Source organism: Callithrix jacchus, chromosome 2, assembly GCF_049354715.1.
Source record: "Callithrix jacchus isolate 240 chromosome 2, calJac240_pri, whole genome shotgun sequence".
Lineage (NCBI taxonomy): Eukaryota > Metazoa > Chordata > Mammalia > Primates > Cebidae > Callithrix > Callithrix jacchus.
Window position 1 is genome coordinate 140440505 of NC_133503.1, and position 21693 is coordinate 140462197.

The following is a 21693-nucleotide window of genomic DNA, read 5'->3' on the forward strand; positions in this document are numbered from 1 at the left end:
TCAACTGACCCAGTAACGTCCTTTAAAGCACATATCCCCTACTACCAAATCAGACCAGAATTGCCTATTGCATTTAGTTGTCATGTCTCAATAGATTAGAAAATTAAATTTACGCTACAAAAATGCAGTTGGTTTAAGTTCTATTCCATTATATGCAGCGTTCTTCTCTTTTCCTAAAAATTGGTTATGTTATAATGCTATTACTACGGTTCTAAAGAATTCAGCCAAATTCATCACTTTCTTTAAATACCAAAGTAAGTATTCCAGAATGAGAAAAACCCATTAGAAATGGAGGCAATGAACACCAGTTCCAACCAAGCTGCAGGGCCATCTTTTGCGCATTTTGGACACTATCTTTGAAGGACACACACTCGAAGTGGTCACTGCACCACTTGCTCCCTTACTTTTGGGGTTGGTGGAAGAATTGGAGAGACAGTAAGTGGGAATTTTTACTTTTTACTCAATGAATTGCTGTGCTGTTTAAATTTGACAACGAAGACATATTTCTTATTTAAGAATAAAATACAAAAAGAAAATGGGGCTGGACTCTCTCTATGCGCCGAGTTAACCTCAACATCCAAGTTCACGTATGTACTTTGGTTTCGTCGCCTGAAGAGAGATGATGGTGACACCTTCCCCTAATTTATGCAGGGAAACGTCAGAACGCCTAAGTAGTCACCAGACTATTTCATGGAGAAACAGCCAAGAGAGGATTCTCACAGATCAGAAAAACCTCTCATGTGAACTGGCGGGCAGGTCTAAGACTGACTGACTGCCTTGAAACCCAGAAAATCAAGCAGAAGCTTTCTGGCTTTCGCGCCTTCATTCTGCAGCGGGCGCCCGGGGAGCCCGGAGGCAGCCTGCGCGCAGGGAGGGAGGCAGAGGGAGAGGGCGCGCCGACCCCGGGGCTCCCGGGCTGTCATCAGGGACCAGAGGGAGGCTGGGGAAGGTGTATCTGGAGCGGTCCGGCCGGTCGCTGCCTTCCGAATCAGTCCCTTACCGAGCGCTGGGTACGTCCACCGGCCCAAGGCCGCCGCCGCCGCCGGGGCCGGCCCGCACGTCGCCGCCGTATTTCTCCTCCATCCCGGGGTTCAGGAGCCGCCGCCGCTGCCACCGCTGCGGGGTCTCCTCATGTCTCGCCGCTGCCGCGGAACAGCGGGCACAGACTCGTCACTCCCTCATGGCAGCGGCCCCGTCGGGTTCTTGCAGGCCGGGCCGCCGCTGCCGCTGTCCCCGGCTCCGGCTTACAAGCACACGCGCGTCGTGACTAGGCCGCGGGCAGTTCCGGCGGCGCTCGGTTCCCGGGAGGCAGCGCCGGTAGGGACGTTGCCCAAGCCACGTCATCAGGCCCAGCAACCCTCACTCCCGGGGGAGTGCATAGCACGGCGCCTGCGCAAGCAGAACACTCGCCTTTCCTTGCCCCTCCTTAGGCTCCTCCCGCCACGTTGTGACGCATTGAACCCTGCCTCCTCTGGGCCTCGCCGGTTGGCGCCCCCGGTGCACTTACCTTTCCCTGCATTGCCACCTATGGGCCGTCAGAGGTACGCGGATTCCTGTAGCGCAGAGGGAAGCGGCGTGGAATGTGCGCAGCGAGATTTAAACAAAGCTCACCAGTCTTTTCCTCTGCGGTAGGGATTCTTAATCTGGGTTAACATACCCTCTGCCTCTAAGTTTTTGTGAGTGTGGATCATTTTTATGAGAAGGCCTAAAGTCTTAAAAGTTCACGCGCCCCCCCGCCCCCGGCCCTCCCGTCACCCCATCCCCCGCCAAGAGATAAGCTGTAGAGAATTGATTCAAACAGTGTTACAGCCATTTCTTTTCAACAACGACTTTGATGGACTTCGGAGAGGAGAAACTAGTGTTTTTGGCCTTCTCTGCAACCTATCCCAGCGCAATTTCTAGGAGTGACTATGTGCGAATCTTCATGGCCTTCTCTCTCACTCCCAAGGGAACCTAAAGGCAGTTTCCAGATTTCTAAAGAAAAAATTCTTATCCTGGGCAACATGGAAAAAACCTGTCTCTACAAAAGCAATTAGCCAGGCGTGGTGCATGGCTGTAGTCCCAGCCACTCAGGAAGCAGAGGCGGGAGGCTCGCTTCAACCCGGGAGGTCAAGGTTTCGATGAGGCATGATTATACTACTGTACTCCTGCCTGGGTGACAGAGCGAGACCCTGTCTTTTGGGGGGAGAAAAGCAGAAAGAAAGAAAGTATTCTTCAGGCCGGCCGCGGTGATTCATGCCTGTAATCCCAGCACTTTGGAAGGCCGAGGCAGGTGGATCACGAGGTCAAGAGATGGAGACCATCCTGGTCAATATGGAGAAACCGGCCTCTACTAAAAATACAAAAATTAGCTGGGCGTGGTGGCGTACGCCTGTAATCCCAGCTACTCGGGAGGCTGAGGCAGAAGAATCGCTTCAACCTGGGATGCGGAGGTTGCAGTGAGCTGAGGTTGAGCCACTGCACTCCGGCCTGGTGACAGAGAGAGACTCAGTCTCAAAAAAAAAAAAAAAAAAAAAAAAAAATTATTTGTTGCCACAGGGAACCTGGGGTCATGTATCAAATAAAAGAACGTTGGAAGGTAACTGCTTTTGTGGCTTTTTTTGTGTGGGGGCTGTAGCACTCGTAACCATTGTTGTTAGAGGCCCTGGAATCCAAGTGCGTGAGGACAGAACATAAGAGAAGGAAGAGGATTTCTTTCAGGGTTGTGTGTAAACTGTTTTGTCTCTTTTTTGAAAAGTAATGAATTGGTTTTCTTTAAATGCTACTTGTGAAACTGTAATCCAGGCACATCTGTAAAAACAGATCAGATAGTGTTACCCGAAAAGGGGTCCCCATCAAGACCCCAAGAGAGCTTGGATTTCATGAAAGAAAGAACTCAGGGCAAGTCCATACAGTAAAGTGAGAGCAAGTTTATTAAGAAAGTAAAGGAGGCCAGGTGCGCTGGCTCATGCCTGTAATCCCAACACTTTGGGAGGCTGAGGCAGGTGGATCACGAGTTCAGGAGTTCAAGACCAGCCTGGCCAACATGGTGAAACCCCGTCCCTACTAAAAATACAAATATTAGCCTGGGGTGCTAGTGTGTGTCTGTAATCCCAGCTATTTGGGAGGCTGAGGGAGGAGAATTGCTTGAACCCAGAAAGTGGAGCTTGCAGTGATGCTGAGATCATACCATTGCACTCCAGCCTGGGTGACAAGAGCAAGACTCCATCTCAAAAAAAAAAAAAAAAAGTAAAGGAATAAAAGAATGGGCTACTCCATAGGCAAATCAGCTGCTGTGGGCTGCTCTGCTAATACTTATTACTTCTTAATTTTGCTAAACATGGAGTAGATTATTCATGAGTTTTCTGGGAAAGGGGTGGCCAATTCCCCAAACTGAGGGCTCCTCCCCTTTTTCGACCCTATAAGGTAACTTCCTGTTGTTGCCATGGCATTTGTAAACTGTCATGGCACTGATGGGAGTATCTTCTAGCAGCTAATGCACTGAGTTAGTGTATAATCAACAGTGAGCATGACCAGAGGTCACTTTCGTGGCCATCTTGGTTTTGGTGGGTTTTGGTCAGCTTCTTTACCACAGCCTGTTTTATCATCAAGGTCTTTGTGACCTGTATCTGTGCTGACCGCTTATGTCATCCTGTGACTTAAAATAACTAACCTCTGGCAGGGCACAGTGGCTTATGCCTGTAATCCCAGCACTTGGGAGGCCAAGGCAGGTGGATCACCTGAGGTCAGGAGTTCAAAACTAGCCTGACCAAGATGGCAAAACCCTGTCTCTGCTAAAAATACAAAATTAGCCAGGCACGGTGGTGTATGCGTGTAATCCCAGCTACTTGGGAGGCTGAGGCAGGAGAATCGCTTGAACTCAGGAGGCAGAGGTTGCAGTAAGCTGAGATTGCACCATTGCACTCCAGCCTGGACAACAGAGTGAGACTTTGTCTCAAAAAAAAAGACATAAAGAGTCTGTTCTATCAGTCTTAAGGTCTCTGTGTTGATGTTAAAGCTGGTCAGCTGTGCCTGAATTCCAAAAGGAAAGAGGGGTATAATGAGGTATGTCTGGCTGTCCCTTCTCATCATAGCCTAGTTTTTCAGGTTAACTTTGGAATGCCCTTGGTCAAGAGGACGGTCCATTTGGATGGTTGGGGGTGCCTTAGAATTTTATTTTTGGTTTACAATACAATACTCCAACAGCTCTATTGGGATTTTAAACTCAGGATGTTTTATAGTACTATGTTTATTTATTGAATTTTTATAAAAACATCCATGTCTTTTGCCTGCATCCAGTGATAACAATTGGCTCAGAGTGGGGTGGGCCAGATAAGACCAGAAAAAAGTGATAATCTTGCTTTCCCTTCTTGAAGTGACTTTCCTTTTTCTTTTTTTGAGACAAGGTCTTATTCTGTCACCCAGGACCATGGTTCATGATCCTGCTAGGCTGAAGTGATCCTCCCATTTCAGCCACCTGAGTGGCTGAACTACAGGTGTGTGTCACCATACCTGGCTAATTATTTATTTCTTTTGTAGAAATGACATCTCAGTATGTTGCCCAGGCTGGTCTCAAACTCCTGAGCTCAAGCAGTCCTCTTGCCTCAGCCTCCCAAAATGTTAGGATCACAGTTGTGAACCACCATGCCCAGCAAAGTGACTTTTGTAGCAGTTTTTGGGTAGCAGTTTCTTTGTAAAATTGCTTTTATCTAATTAGAACGGCAGCAGTAATAACTATTTTTCCAGAGCTAGTTTAGTTCCTTTGGAGCTCAGTGAACTAGGTGAAATGACATGTATGAATTGAGATGAAGTTTTATCCTAAATGGAACTTGAATACAGCTGAAATTTTTGATTTGGTTAGAATCACATTTTTCTTTCTTTCTTTTTCTTCTCCTTCCTTTCTTCCCCCCTTCCCCTTCCCCTTCCCCTTCCCCTTCCCCTTCTTCCCCTTCCCCTTCCCCTTCTTCCCCTTCCCCTTCCCCTTCCCCTTCCTCTTTCTTTCTTTCTTTCTTTCTTTCTTTCGAGACAGGATCTCATTCTGTTGCCCAGGCTGGAGTGCAGTTGCGTGATCTTGGCTCACTGCAACCTCTGCCTCCTGAGCTCAAGCAATATTCACACCTCAGCCTCCTGAGTAGCTGGGACTATGGGTGCATACCACCATGCCTGGCTAATTTTTGTAGTTTTTGTAAAGATGGGTTTTTTTTTACCGTCTTTGCCATGTTGCCCAGGCTGGTCTTGAACTCTTGGGCTCAAGCAATTCTCACCGTCTTAGCCTCTCAGAGTTCTGGGATTATAGGCATGAGCCATCAGGCCTGGTACCTTTTTCTTTTAGGCCAAATATAAGTACATTTCTTACAATTGTTTTTGTGGTAGAAGGAAAATTGCCTCTTTTTTCTTTCTTCCTGTTCATCTCTGAACCCATTCCAAACTGGCCTCTGTACTCATCACTCCCTCGAAGCAGCTCTTCCCCACTTATCTGTGGGGCAAATGTTCAAGCCCCTAGTGGATGTCTGAAGCCACAGATAGTACCAAACCCTATAGATACTATATTTTTCCTATATCTACATCTCTATGATAAAGTTTATAAATTAGGCACAGTAAGAGATTAACAACAATATCTAATAATAGAACAATTATAATGATATACCATTCACAATTTCACAGAGAGATTTGTTCTTACTGTAGATCTTAGCAACCTTGGCATACAGTTTTTTTTCTTTCCTTATTGAGAACTTTCAGCTTTTCACTTAAAGCACTCACTTTACAGCTTCTCTTTGGCATTTCTAAATTGCCAGCACTACTATGTTTGTGCAATGGGATCGTTATTAAGTAAAATAAGGGTGACTTGAATGAAAGTACTGCAATGCAGTGATAGTACAACTGATAACGGACAGGGCTAATAAGTGTCTCATGGACAGGAAGTGTGTACAGTTTCGCTGGACAAACGGAGAATTCATGTCTCAGCTGGGCTGGAGTGGGAACAGCATCAGATTTCATCATACTACTTGTAACTGTGCTCAATTTAAAACTTATGAATTGCCCCGGAACAATGGCTCATGCCTATAATCCCAGCACTCTTGGAGGCTGAAGCAGCCGGATCACTTGAGCCCAGGAGTTTGAGACCAGCCTGAGCAACATGGCAACACCTTGACTTTACAAAAAATACAAAAATTAGTCAGGGGTGGTGGTGATGTGCACCTGTAGTCCCAGTTACTTGGGAGGCTGGCTGAGGTGGGAGGATCACCTGAGCCCAGGAGGCAGAGGTTGAGTGAGCTGAGATCATGCTGCTGCACTCCAGCTGGGTGACAGAGCAAGGCACTTTCTAAGAAACCTTTGTCCTCATGTGGGGCATTTTACTGTCGGGTTTTTGTGGATATTTGCCTCATTCCATCCCTGAGCTTTCAGGTAGACAGATGTGATTCAAAACTCTGTTCTAAGGTGATTATTGTAATGGAGTAATGGGTTTGCAGTAATAAGTCATACTTTTCCACCAAAGGGGAGGGGGTTGGGAATCCCTGAGACTAGCTGAAGTTAAGTTGTTGGAGGAATTCCTTGATTGGAAATTTTACCTGCGTGTTTTGTGGCTGTTTCCTTAAAATGACTCGGGGATGCTCCTGGTTTGTCTACTACCACTTTGATTCCTTGGATCCCACCCATTCTTTCACTTTAAGAAAAAACAAATAATTGTTGCAGACGTCTCTGTATTTTGCAGCTGCCCTTTTGTAAGAAGTACTTTTCCCAAATAAAACAATTAAAAACAATTAAGGCAGATCGCTTGAGCCCAGGAGTTTGGGACCAGCCTGAGCAACCTGGCAAAACCTTGACTTTACAAAAAATACAAAAATTAGTCAGGGCTGGTGGTGGTGTGCACCTGTAGTCCCAGTTACTTGGGAGGCTGGCTGAGGTGGGAGGATCACCTGAGCTCAGGAGGCAGAGGTTGAGTGAGCTGAGATCATGCTGCTGCACTCCAGCCTGGGTGACAGAGCAAGGCTTTTTTTTTTTTTTTTTTTTGAGACACAGTTTTGCTCTCGTTGCCCAGGCTCGAGTGCTATGGCACAGTCTCTGCTCACTGCAACTTCTCTCTGTCTCCTGGGTTCAAGCGATTCTCCTGCCTCAGCCTCCTGAGTAGCTGGGATTACAGGCATGTGTCACCACACCCGGCTAATTTTGTATTTTTAGTAGAGATGGGGTTTCTCCATATTGGTCAGGCTGATCTTGAACTCCTAGGAGCCTCAGCCTCCCAAAGTGTTGGGATTACAGGCATGAGCCACTGCACCCGGCCAAGACTCTGTCTTAAAAAAACAAAAAAAAACAAAAAAAACAAAACAGGCTGGGCACGGTGGCTGATGCCTGTAATCCCAGCACTTTGGGAGGCCGAGGGGAGCGGATTACCTGAGGTTGGGAGTTCAAGACCAGCCTGAACGACATGGGTAAACCTCATCTCTGCTAAAAATACAAAATTAGCCTGGCATGGTGGTGCATGCCTGTAATCCCAGATACTCAGGAGGCTGAAGTAGGAGAATCACTTGAACCTGGGTGGCGGAGATTGTGGTGAGCTGAGATTGTGCCATTGCACTCCAGCCTGGGCAACAAGAGCAAAACTCCATCTAAAAAAAATTTAGCCAGGTTTGGTGTCAAATTCCTGTAATCCCAGCTATTTAGGAGGCTGAGGCAGGAGAATTGCTTGAACCCGGGAGGTGGAAGTTACAGTGAGCTGAGATGGGGTTGCACTCCAGCCTGGGCAACAGAGTGAGACTGTCGCAAAAACAAACAAACAAAAAGCCCTTATGAATTTCTAGAATTTTTTCATTTAATATTTTCAGACTGTGGTTGATCACAGGTGACTGAAATTGTGGAATGCAAAACCTACAAAAGTATGTGGCTAAAGGGCCTACATACTTTTCAGCTGTATATTATCTCATTTCTCTACAGCTTTCAACACAGTTGATCTCCCTGTCCTTGAAATATTCTCTTGCCTTGGCTTCCAGAATACTGCATTTGATTGTCTCAAAGGAAGCTTGAGTTGTGTCCTAAAATAAACTTACAATCTTTTTCCCAAGCCTGATCCACTTCTATCTCATTGGATGGCACCATTTATCCAGTTTAGCAAATCGAAAACTTAGTTATCATCCTTAACACCTCCCCTTTCTTGTAATCTATTACCAGGTTGCATCATTTTTTATCTTCTGTTTCTCAAATCAATCCAAAAATGTTCTTCTCCGTCACTATCAAGTCTAGGCGGCCATCATCTTTAACGCTACAATCATCTCCTAACGAACCCTTCCAAGTTTATACTTTCCTTTATCCAATCTAGTTTCCACATTCTGCCATAATATAGTAATCTTTTCCAAATGCAAGTCTTACAATGCATTGCCCACCCCATCACACTCCCTCCCAGCCTTCTAGTGTCTTTCCATTATCATTATGACAAACTCAAATCATTATCATGACCAATAACATCCTGGATGGTTTTGCCCCAAAGCACCTTTTCAGCTTCATTTCACATTAAGCTGTTTCCTGCTCGCTGGGTTCCACTAGCTCTTTTTGTACCTTCCTCAATTGTGCTGTTTTGTCTTTTGATACAAGACATTGATCAGTTTTCTACGCCCTAGAACACTCCTGTTAAATCTAGTTGAGCCTAAAGCTGCCTCTTTACATATTTTAAGTTCAGCCTAAAGGTTTATCTGTACGTCGTGAACTATTAACTCAATGGAGTTATAAACAGATTGTAGCCTACTCTTGTGTCAATCACCAAGTTTTGACCAATCAAAGGTAGTCAACTGTTCAAATTGTGTTCAAATAAGGCAAACACAGAGCTGTAACCAATTTGGCTTTTTCCATACCTCACTTCCATTTTCTGTATGCCACTTTCCATTTTCTGTTCATAAATCTTCCACCACGTGGCTGTGCTGGAGTTTCTGAGGCTACTTTGGCTCGAGAGGCTGAACAATTCATGAATCATTCTTTGCTCAATTAAATTATTTTAAAGTTAACTTGGCTAAAGCCTTTCTTTGAACATTCCCTACCTTAACATTTTCTCATTAAAACCCTCCTTATCCTTTTTCTTGCAGGCTGAGTTCTCCAGAAGCAGACTCACATGGAGTTTAGTGTGGAGAAGGGTGCTTTTGGGACTAACAACTGGGAGAGAGAGGAGAAGAAAGCATACTTTGGCAGAGGGAGAAGTCAAGAAGTAGTGCAGTCCAACAAAAGCCTCATGGAGACCTTTGGAGCTAAAATGGTCTTTCAGAGATACCTTACATTCTGTTGAAATGACTAGGCCTTTAATTAGGCTTGCAGACACTTTGAAGGTGAGAAAAGCAGAATTTATTGGATACAAAGGAAAAATAAGGGAAACAGGGACTCTCATCAGAGGGAGAATCCTGCTAGTATATAGGCTTCCCACCTTACAGATTGAACCCCAGTTTCCACCCAGGAAGAGGAGGGGCTGGGCTCCTCCTGCTGTAAAGGATGTGAACTTCTGTGGCTCCACCCCAGTGTGCAAAGGCTGGTCAGAGTTTCTCCAGGGACCTCTTTACACTTGGCTATCTCAGTAGTATGTTGGTAAATGTTTAACAACCAGCTGTTTGGGAGAAAAAGCCCCATTTTATAGTGTTTGCCAGTTTCCATGGTATGCATACTCCCACCATGACCGGTTTCAAGCTACCAATTGTGACATCGGTGAATGTGGAGTTGGAAAAGATGCACAATAGATAACCTCAAAAGCACAGGTTTGGCTGTGAACTGAATCTGTGGTCAGAAAAGCAAAAAAAAGAAAAGCACAGGTAATAGTAAAATGTAGTAAAAAATAATTAGGAAGTGATGAGTTTTGAGTAGTCATGATTTGTGTTTTTGATATAATTTAATTATAAGTTTACATAATTTAATATTTGATAATGGCTGTTTAAAACCTGTCTCAAAATTCTTAACAATTAAACTATTAGCTCCCATGAGGCAGTATGATCTGGCTTCAGCACCATGGGTGGTCACACATCACAGCATCCACCACACTTCTGACCCAGCTCAGTAATCACTTTCTCAAGGAGCCTTTCTAAAACCTTCAATGAAGATAAAATGTTACTCTCATATGTTATTAAGCTACTGTGTGCTGCTTCTTTATCATAGGATAGTTTTTTATTTATTTTACTGATAGATTAGTTGATTATGCTCCATGAGAGTAGGGTCAAAGACTATTTTACTTCTTCCATCTCTATTAAAAAATAGCTGGGTGAGATGGCTCATGCCTGTAATCTCAGCACTTTGGGAGGCCGAGGCAGGCAGATCCCTGGAGGTCAGGAGTTCGCAACCAGGCTGGTCAACATGGAGAAACCCCATCTCTACTAAAAATACAAAATTAGCCAGGCATGGTGATGCAGGCCTCTAATCACAGCTACTCGGGAGGCTGTGGCCAGTGAGCCAAGATTGCACCACTGCACTCTAGCCTGGGCAACAGAGTGAGACTCCATCTCAAAAAAAAAAAAAAAAAAAAATTGCAGGTACAATATTTGTTGAAAGAGTAAGTGAATGATGAAAACAGAAAGTGTGTATATCTTTATATATTCCTGAAATCTGTTCCTTCTAAAAAAGAGGTTTTCTTCTATTATAAATGAACTATGTACAATGGAGTCTCATCACATACAAATTTACCATATGTGAACTCAACCATATTAACTCAGCCCCACAAAAATAAGAGAGGGAGAAAGTGGCAGTGTAAATGGTGCATGATTCTACCTAGCATTTTACTCAGTGAACTCTAGGCTGAGCATGAGATAGGATGTGTAAATCTGCTTTTCCTGCAGTTGGTCCTAGTTCCTGGGTGCCTCTGATAACATCATCTTTACCAGAATTAAGTGTGATTCTAAAAAGAAATACATGTAGACATTTGCTTTTCTCTTGTTCCATCTGGTGCTCAACTAAACAAACAGCAACAATTCCAATGACAGGAGAAAAAATAGGCCATGTTGCAAAATTATCCTGAACATTTATTAAATCACTATTGGACTTCCCTTTTTTTTTTTTTTTGAGATGGAGTCTGACTCTGTCACCCAGGTTGGAGTGCAGTGGTATGATCTAGGCTCACTGCAATCTCCATCTCCTGGGTTCGAGCCATTCTCCAGCCTCCGCCTCCCGAGTAGTTGGGATTACAGGCCTGCACCACTGGCTAATTTTATAATTTTAGTAGAAATGGGGTTCACCATTTTGTCCAGGCTGGTCTAGAACTCCTGACCTAAGGTGATTCGCCTGCCTTGTCCTCCCAAAGTGGTGGGATTACAGGCACGAGCCACTGTTCCTGGCTGAGATGGCCTAATTTAAGGGATGTTTGGGGTAATATTGCATACATGATTTTTGTTTTATGTATTGGCTTGGCACTGAATCTCCATGGAATATGAAACTTCATTGTTTTATAAAGGAACTGAAAATATAGGAAATTGGAAGAAAGTTTACACACTTAAAGCCATAAAATAAGAAACCTATCTCTAAACTGCTCATGCAATAATAGTATATTTCCTTTTAGTCTCTTTTCTAAGGATAGTGTTTTGGAATTTTAGTTTGTATATTGTGGTTCATGTACAACTTTGTATTCTTTTTTCTCCTACTATAACTGAGAAAGAAAAAAGCATCTTTTTATCTGAGGAAGGCAAGCCCCTTTAAATTATCCAGGCCCAGAGAGGCATTTAAAATGTAATAGCAGTCGCTCCCCCTTGTGCTAAATAATTACCTCTTGAAGCTGCTTGCTATGCGGAGTGCTGGACTATAGTTCAACAATGGATGGCCAATCGCTAACCAATGTTATTTCTGTAAACCAAGGTGACTTCCTGACAAACTACTTTAGTAATTGTCCCCTCCTGGTTTGTGGATTTGAACCTCTCCTTTTTTCCCTGGAGCACTCTCCAAAGCAAGCTGGAAGTGTGTCCCATGCTGCAGTCCTCAACCTTGGCCCAGATTAACTCTCTACATTAAGTTTGCTTCAGCTTCATCCTTTTAGGATAACAGAACACAGACATTTCTGTGTTATAGTAAATTCTGTATAAAGGTATGTCTTGAATTTTCTGAAAACTGTGCTAGACATGCATTTTCCTCATTATGTGCTAAAGATGATGGTTTAGTAACTATAACTCCAGAAGTGTTAAGTAAGGTTTATAAGGAGGCTGTTGTTTTGGGGCCCTAGGCCCCAGAAGACCAGACCAAACCAGAATGGAGTGACTTATGCTGAGTGCCACGTAATCACACCAAACTTTGAAATGGGCCAGTTTTCCAAAACAGTAGATTCCAGTCAACCTTAGTCAGCATAATAAGGAAGTCTCCTCTGTTTTTTTTTTTTTTTTTTTTTGAGATGGAGTCTTGCTCTGTCACCAGGCTGGAGTGCAGTGGCATGATCTTGGCTCACTGCAACCTCCACTTCTCCGGTTCAAGTAATTCTCCTGCCTCAGCCTCTCTAGTATTTGGGACTACAGGCGCACGCCACCACACCCTGCTAATTTTTGTATTTTTAGTATAGATGGGGTTTCACCATGTTGGCCAGGATGTCCTCGATCTCCTGACCTTGTGATCCACCCACTTCAGCCTCCCAAAGTGCTGAGATTACAGGCATGACCGACCGCGCCCCGCCAGTCACCTCTGTTTTTAACCCTAGAAGAAAAGTAACTATGAAATGGCCAATTTACCTTTTGGTCTCTGTTTCTGTTTTCTTCAGCCCTTTTCAGCCTACAAAACCAACCTCCTCTGCTCTGTCTACCAGATTACCCATTCTGTTTCATACGTTGCCTGATTCTAGAATCACATATAAAAGCCAATTGGATTTTTAAACTAAATTTGTTGTAATTTTGACTTTTTTTGTTTGTTTTGAGACAGTTTCACTGTCACCCGGGCTGGAGTGAAGTGGTGCAGTCTCGGCTCATCGCAACCTCCACCCCCACCGGGTTCAAGCAATTCTCCTGCCTCTGCCTCCCAAGTAGCTGGGAATATAGGCACCTGCCACCACACTTGGCTAATTTTTGTATTTTTAGTAGAGATGGAGTTTCACCTTGTTGGCCAGGCTGTTCTCAAACTCCTGACCTTAGGTGATCTACCTACCTCGGTCTCCCAAAGTGCTAGGATTACAGGTGTGAGCCACCATGCATGCCCAGCCTGTAATTCTGTCTTCTGATATAAATTAAAGTCAAACACCCCCATAGCAAATAGGCAAAGAAATGAACAGATAAGAGACAGTATAATTTAGCCTTAATGGCCGTAGCCATATAAAAAGATGCTCGACCCCATTAGTAACAGGGAACTTCAAATGAAAACCACAGTGAAATACAATTCCATATTCTTTGGATTGGCAAAACTTTTGAAGTGTTATGACATCACATGTGGTGCGGACCTTGCTCACTGCCTAGACAGAGCCGATTTCTCAAGACAGGGGAACTGCGATAGAGAAAGAGTAATTTATGCAGAACTGACTGTGCAGGAGACTGGAGTTTTATTATTAACTCAAATCTGGCTTCCTGAGCATTTGAGGAGCAGAGTTTTTAAGGACAACTTCGTAGGGGGAAGCCAGTGAGCTAGGAGTGCTGATTGGTCAGGGATGAAATCATAGGGAGTCAAAGCTGTCATCTTGAGCTGAGTCAGTTACTAGGTGGGGGCCACAAGATCACATAAACCAGTTTATTGATCTGGGGGGTGCCAGCTGATCCATCAAGCACAGGGTCTGCAAAATATCTCAAGCACTGATCTTAGGAGCAGTCTAGGGTAGGGTCAGAATCTTGTAGCCTCCAGCTGCATGACTCCTAAACCATAGTTTCTAATCTTGTGGCTAATGTCAGTCCTACAAAGGCAATCTAGTCCCCAGGCAAGAAGGAGGTCTGCTTTGGGAAAGGGCTGTTATCATCCTTGTTCCAAACTATAAACTATAAACTAAGTTTCTCCCAAAGTTAGTTCAACTTATGCCCAGGAATGAACGAGGACAGCTAGCAGGTTACAAACAAGATGCAGTTGATTAAGCTAGATCTCTTTCACTGTCTCAGTCACAATTTTGCAAAGGCGGTTTCAGATGTGAGAAAGAGAACCGACTTCTTTGAGAGAGCACATCATTAAAATTCCTTTGCAGAGGAATTTGGCATCATTTAGTAAAGTTGAAGATGCATGATTATTTGATAGCAATTTTACTCCAGGATGAACATTCTAGGGTGGTGGTTCTAAAAGTGAGGTCTTTAGGCTGGGCATGGTGGGTCACACCTGTAATTTCAGCACTTTGGGAGGCCGAGACATGAGTACCACCTGAGGTTGGGAATTCGAGACCAGGCTGGCCAATATGGTGAAACCCCGTCTCTACTAAAAATACAAAAAATAGCCAGGCATGGTGGCACATGCCTGTAATCCCAGCTACTCAGGAGGCTGAAGCAGGAGAATTGCTTGAACCTGGAAGACAGAGGTTGTAGTGAACCAAGATCATGCCACTGCACTCTAGCCTGGGAAACAGAGCGAGACTCTGTTTCCAAAAAAAAAATAGTGCTGTATTCAGGCCAGAAGCAGCAACATCACTCAAGAACTTGTTAGAGGCCAGGTGTGGTGGCTCACACCTGTAATCCAAGCACTTTGGAGGACAAGGCCGGCAGATCACCCGAGGTCGGGAGTTCAAGACCAGCCTGACCAACATAGTGAAACCCTGTCTTTATTAAAAAAAAAAAGGAAAAAAGAACGTGTTAGAAATGAATTAGAAACTCCAGGGGTGGGATTCAATAGTCTATTGTTTAATGAACTCTCAAGTGATTCTAATGCTTTCTAAAATTTGAGGACCACTGGCCTAGAGAAATACTTGCAAGAAGTCAGATTTGGGGTTCATTTTGGCATTGATGGTAATAGAATAGATGGGGTAACAATTTAAATGCTCATCAATATGATACACAATGAAAAATTATATATTAATATCATGGAACACTATATAGCAGATAAAATGAGTGAATTAAAATTATGTGTATTAAGCTAAATAAATATTTAAACTTGAGTGATAAGACTTAGGAATTTTCAGAAAGTAAATAAACAAGCTCCCCTTACCCCCCCAAAAAAAACAAGTGAGAAAAGTGAGCTTGGAAGGACGTATACAGTACTATACAATTTCTGTAAAGTCAAAAATCATGACAAACAATATTATATTTTGTTAAGAAATATATACTGGTTGGCTGGGTGTGGTGGCTCACGCCTATAATCTCAGCACTTTGGGAGGCCGAGGAGGGGAGATCATTTGAGCTTGGGAGTTCAAGACCAAACTGAGCAACATGGAGAAACTCTGTCTCTACTAAAAATGCAAGATTAGCCGAGCTTGGTGGTGCATGCCTGTAATTTCAGCTACTAGGGAGGCTGAGGCAGGAGAATCATTTGAACCCAGGAGGTGGAGGCTGTGGTGAGCCGAGATGGCACCATTGCTGTCCAGCCCAGGCAACAAGAGTGAAACTTCGTCTCAAAAAAAAAGAAAAAAAAATACTTGTGTAGTAAAAATATAAATACATACAAGAGGATGACATAAATGCATAAATATATAAAAGTATAAATACATAAAAGAGAATGATATAAATGCTAAATTAAAGATATTGTACTGGAAATGTGGTAGGTAGAAGAGTCTATTGTGTTTTATTTTAGACTGAGTGGGTGGTTGTTATATTACCTAGTGTATTTTCTAGACTTTTTTTGCTTGACTTGTTTTACAAAGAGTTGAAATAAAACAAAAAGCCTATATACATGAACTCCAGAAAAACTCGGATACATAATCCTCTTGGGATCATAGTACTTTATTTTATTTTTATTTTTATTTTTTGTTTTTTTGAGATGAACTCTCATTTTGTTGCCCAGGTTGGAGTGCAGTGGCACTATATCTCACCTCATTGCAACTTTTGCTTCCTGGGTTAAGGCGATTCTCCTGCCTCAGCCTCCTGAGTAGTTGTGACTATAGATGCATGCCACCCTGCCTGATTAATTTTTGTATTTTTAGTAGAATGGGGTTTTGCCTTGTTGACCCAGCTGGTCTCAAACTCCTGACCTCATGTGATCCACGTGCCTCAGTCTCCCAAAGTGCTGGGATACAGAGCAGAAATAAATGAAATTGAAATGAAGAAAATACAAAAGATCAATGAAACAAAAAGTTGGCTTTTTGAAAAGATCAATAAAATCAACAAACCATTAGCCAGACTAAGAAAAAAAAAGAGAGAAGACCTAAATAAATAAAATCAGAGATGAAAAGAGACATTAGAACTGATTATGCAGAAATTCAAAGGATAATTAGAAGCTATTATGCACAACTATATGCCATTAAATTGGAAAACAAAAATGAAATGGATAAATTCCTAGATGCATACAACCTACCAAGACTCAACTATGAAGAAATGTCAAACTTGAAGAGACCAATAACAAGGAATGGGATTGAAGTTGTAACTAAAAGTTTCCCAGCAAAGTAAAACCTGGGACCCAATGGCTTTACTAATGAATTTTGCTAAACATTTAAAGAAGGACTAATACCAATCCTACTCAAGCTATTCTGAAAAATATAGGGGGAGGAAATACATCCATACTCATTCTATGAGGCTGATACTACCCTGATACCAACATCAGACACAGATGCATCCAAAAAAGAAAACCACAGTCCAATATCCTTGATGAACATTGACATAAAAATCCTCAACAATACCAGAAAATTAAATTCAACAACACATTTAAAAGATCATTTACCATGACCAAAAGGGATTTATTGTAGAGATGCAAGGATGATTCAACATTTGCAAATCAATCAATGTGATATATCAACTGAATTAAAGATAAAAACTATATGATCATTTCAATTGATGCTGCAAAAGCATTTGATAAAATCTAACGTTCCTAAAAAAGAAAAAAAACTGGGTATAGAAGGAACATACCTTAACATAATAAAAGCCATATATGACAGACCCATAGCTAGTATAATACTGAACAGGGAAAAATGGAAAGCCTTTTCTCTAAGATCTGGAATGAGACAAGGTTACCCATTTTCGCTACTGTTATTCAACATAGTACTAGAAGTCCTACCTAGAGCAATCAGATAAGAGAAATAAAAGGTATCCAAATTGGAAAAAAAAGAAGTCAAATTATCCTTGTTTGCTGATGTAATCTTGTATTGGAAAATCATATAATCTTGTATTGGAAAACCTAAAGACTTCACCATAAAACTATTGGAACTAATAAATTTAGTAAAATTGTAGGATACAAAATCAATAATAAGTAGCATTTCTTTTCTTTCTTTCTCTCTTTCTTTCTTTCTTTCCTTTTCTTTCTTTTTTTTAGATGGGGTCTCGGTCTGTGGCCCAGGCTGGTGCGATTTCAGCTCACTGCTACCTCCACCTCCCAGGTCCTGTTTCAAGCAATTCTTCTGCCTCAGCCTCCCGAGTAGCTGGGATTACAGGAATGTGCCACTGTAGCCAGCTGATTTTTGTATTTTCAGTAGAGGCAGGGTTTCACCATGTTGGCCAGGTTGGTCTTGTACTCCTGACCTCATGATCCACCCACCTTGGCCTCCCAAAGTGCTGGGATTACAGGTGTGAGCCACCATGCCTGGCCAATAAGTAGCATTTCTATATATGAACACTGAACAATCTGAAAAATAAATCAAGAAAGTAATCCCATTTACAATAGCTAAAAATAAAATAAGATGCCTACACACAAACTTAATGAAAGCAGAGAAAGATGTCTACAATGAAGACTATAATACATTGATGCAAGAAATTGAATGGGACACAAAAAAATGGAACAACATTCCATGTTCATGAATTGGAAGAATCAATATTGTTAAAACATCCCTACTACCCAAAGCAATCTACTGTTTTGATACAATCTCTATCAAAATACCAATGACATTCTTCACAGAAATAGAAAAGATAATCCTAAAATTTATGTGGCACTGCAAAAGACCCAGAATAGCCAAAGCCATCCTGAGCAAAACTGGAATAAAACTGGAAGGCTCAAATTATCTGACTTCAAATTATACTACAAAGCTACAGTAATAAAAACATCATGGTAATGGCATAAAAACAGACACATAGACAAATGGAACTGAATAGAGAACCCAGAAAGAGATCTCTGCATTTACAGTGAACTCATTTTTGACAAAGGTGCCAAGACCATATGTTGGGGAAAGAACAGTCATTTTAGTAAATGATGCTAGGAAAACTGGATATCCATATGCAGAAGAATGAAACTAGACCCCTATCTCTTACCATATAAAAAATCAAATCAAAATGGATTAGAGACCTAAATCTAAGACTTCAAACAATGAAATTATAAAAAGAAAACACTAGGTAAACTGCAGGACATTGGTCTGGGCAAAGATTTCTTGAGTAATAGCTCACAAGCACAGGCAACCAAAGCCAAAATGAACAAATGGGATCATATCAAGTTGAAAACCTTCTGCACAGCAAAGGTCACAATCAACAAAGAGACAACCCATAGAATGGGAGAAAATATTTGCAGACTATCCATCTGATAAGGTATTAATAACCAAAATATATAAGGAGCTCAAACAACTCTACAGGAAAAAATCTATTAATCTGATTAAAAAAGGGCAAAAGATCTGAGTAGACACTTCTCAAAAGAAGACATACAAATGGCAAACAGGTATATGAAAAGGTGCTCAACATCACTGATCATCAGAGAAATGTAAATCAAAACTACAATGAGATATCATCTCACTCCAGAAAAAAATTTCTTTAAAGCAATATACAGGCAGTAATGAACACTGATGAGGATGTGGAAAAAAGGAACTGTTGGCGGGAATGTAAATTAGTGCAGCCATTATGGAGAACAGTTTGGAGGGTCAACAAAAAACTAAAAAGAGAGCTACCATATGATCCGAGAGTCCCACTACTGGGTATTTATCCAAAGGAAACGAAAGCAGCATATTGAATAAGTGTCTGCACTCCATGATTATTGCAGCATTGTTTACAATAGCCAAGATTTGGAAGCTACTTAAGTGTTCATCAGTGGATTAATGGATAAAGAAAATGTGGGACATATACACAATGGAGTACTATTATTTTTTTGTTTGTTTGAGATGGAGTCTTGCTCTGTCACCCAGGCTGGAGTGCAGTGGCCTGATCTTGACTTACTGGAACCTCCTCCGCCTCCCAGGTTCAAGCAATTCTCTGCCTCAGCCTCCCGAGCAGCTGGGATTACCACCACTCCCGGCTAACGTTTTGTATTTTTAGTAAAGATGGGGGTTCGCCATCTTGGTCAGGCTAGTCTTGAACTCCTGACCTTGTGATCCATCCACCTTGGCCTCCCAAAGTGTTGGGATTACAGGCATGAGACACTGTGCCAGGCCACAATGGAGTACTATGTCTCCAGAAAGAATGGGATCTAGTCATTTGCAACAACATGGATGGAACGGGAGGACTTTATGTTAACTGAAATAAGCCCGGAACAGAAAGTCAGACTGCATGTTCTCACTTATTGTGGAAGCTCAAAATCAAAACAATTGAACTCGTGGAGACAGAGTAGAAGGATGGTTACTAGAGGGTGGGAATGATAGTTGGGACTGGGCAGAAGTGGAGATGGTTAGTGAACACAAAAATACAGTTACATAGAATGAATAAAATATTTAGTATTTGATAGCACAACAGGGTGTCTATAGTCAGCAATAATTTATTGGTTTTTTTTTTTGTTTGTTTGTTTTTTGGTGGGAGGACGGAGTTTCACTCTTGTTGCCCAGGCTGGAGTGCAATGGCGTGATCTTGGCTCACTGCAACCTTCTCTTCCTGGGTTCAGGCAATTCTCCTGCCACAGCCTCCTGAGTAGCTGGGATTACAGGCACATGCCACCACATCCGGCTAATTTTGTATTTTTAGTGGAGATGGATTTTGCCATGTTGGTCAGGCTGGTCTCGAACTCCTGACCTCAGGTGATCCACCTGCTTTGGCCCCCTAAAGTGCTGGGATTATAGGTATGAGCCACTGTGACCTGCCTGCACATTTAAAAATAACTAAAAACCAGGCTGGATGTGGTGGCTCACTTTGGGAGGCTGAAGTGGGTAGACTACCCGAGGTCAGGGGTTCGAGACCAGCTTGACCAACATGGTGAAACCCTGCCTGTACTAAAAGTACAAAAAAATTAGCTGGGCATGGTGGCTCATGCCCATAACCCCAGCTACTCAGGAGGCTGAGGCAGGAAAATTGCTTGAACCTGGGAGGCGGAGGTTGCAATGAGCTGAGATCTTGCCACTGCACTCTAGCCTGGGCAACAAGAGCAAAACTCTATCTCAAAAAGCAAAACAAAACAAAACAAAACAAACACAAAATAAAAAGAAAATAGGCTGGGCACGGTGGCTCACACCTGTAATCCCAGCACTTTGAGAGGCTGACGCGGGCGGATCATGAGGTCAAGAGATCGAGAACATCCTGGCCAACATGGTGAAACCTCGTCTCTACTAAAAATACACACAAAAAATTAGCTGGGCGTGGTGGCGCGTGCCTGTAGTCCCAGCTACTCGGGAAGCTGAGGCAAGAGAATTGCTTGAACCCGGGAGGTGGAGGTTGCAGTGAGCCGAGGTCGCGCCACTGCACTCCATCCTGGTGCCTGGTGACAGAGTGAGACTCTGTCTCAAAAAAAAAAAATAAAATAAAATAACTGAAAACTTATTGAAATGTTTGTAACATACAGAAATGATAAACGTTCAAGCTGTTGGATACCCCATTTATGTTAATATGATTGTTACTCATTTTATACCTGTATCAAAATATCTCATGTACCCCATAAATGTATATATACCTACTATGTACCTATAATAATAATTTTTTTTTTGAGACAGAGTCTTGCTCAGTCACCTAGGCTGGAGTGCAACGGCGCAATGTCAGCTCATTGCAACATATACCTCTTGGGTTCAAGTGATTCTCCTGCATCAGCCTCCTGAGTAGCTGGGATTACAGGCACCCACTGTCATGCCCAGCTAATTTTTGTCTTTTTGTAGAGATGGGGTTTCACTATGCCTCACTGCATCTTTCCTTTCTTATAACGGCATTAATCCCCTGATAGGGATTAATGACTTTATCTAAACCTAATTACCTCCCAAAAGCCCCACCTCCAAATACCATCACCTTTGAGGATGGGACTTCAGCATATGAATTTTTCAGGGTCACAGGGGCAATGACAAATTGTCTATTAAATAAAAATAAATTTATTTATTTATTTGAGACAGAGTCTTGCTCTGTCACCCAGGCTGGAGGGCAGTGGCATGATCTCGACTCACTGCAACCTCTGCCTCCCAGTTTTAAGTGATTCTCCCGCTTCAGCCTCCTGAGTAGATGGGACTACAGGTGTGCACTACCACATCTGGCTAAGTTTTTGTATTTTTAGTAGAGATGGGGTTTTACCATGTTGGCCAGGCTGGTGCTGAACCCCTGACCTCAGGTGATCCCCCCACCTTGGCCTCCCAAAGTGCTGGGATTACAGGTGTGAGCCACTGCACCTGGCCTCGTTGTCTGTTTTTAAGGACAATCAATGACAGCATAAGTAGCTTGAGCCTAAAATACTTGTATGCTCGTTCTCCTAGTGAAGCTGACATAGGTAGCCACTCAGTCTCAGTCATCAAGTATGATGTGGGGGCCTATGTCATCCATTAGTTCGTTTAACAGACATTCATTACGCACCAAGTGTCTGTGTGGCTCTGTGATAAGCACTGCTTGAGAGAAGGGAGAAAAGAAAATCTTCAAACCACTAGAGGAC

At 42.7% G+C, this 21693-nt stretch overlaps 2 protein-coding genes across 2 annotated transcripts in view; one reads left to right on the forward strand and one right to left on the reverse strand.

Moving 5' to 3' along the window:
• Positions 1 to 1354, reverse strand: part of SLC30A5 (solute carrier family 30 member 5) — a 35257-nt gene extending 33903 nt beyond the window's left edge. Inside the window, exon 1 of the mRNA XM_002744901.7 lies at positions 1001 to 1354. Within this exon, the coding sequence (XP_002744947.1) occupies positions 1001 to 1083 (83 nt within the window). The 5' untranslated portion in view covers positions 1084 to 1354. The remainder of the gene's footprint in view (positions 1 to 1000) is intronic.
• LOC118151518 (uncharacterized) overlaps positions 1 to 21693 on the forward strand; it is a 105503-nt gene that overhangs the window by 61687 nt on the left and 22123 nt on the right. Inside the window, exons 4-5 of the mRNA XM_078365986.1 lie at positions 834 to 1628; positions 9051 to 9287. Coding sequence (XP_078222112.1) covers positions 834 to 1628; positions 9051 to 9087 — 832 coding nt within the window. The 3' untranslated portion in view covers positions 9088 to 9287. The remainder of the gene's footprint in view (positions 1 to 833; positions 1629 to 9050; positions 9288 to 21693) is intronic.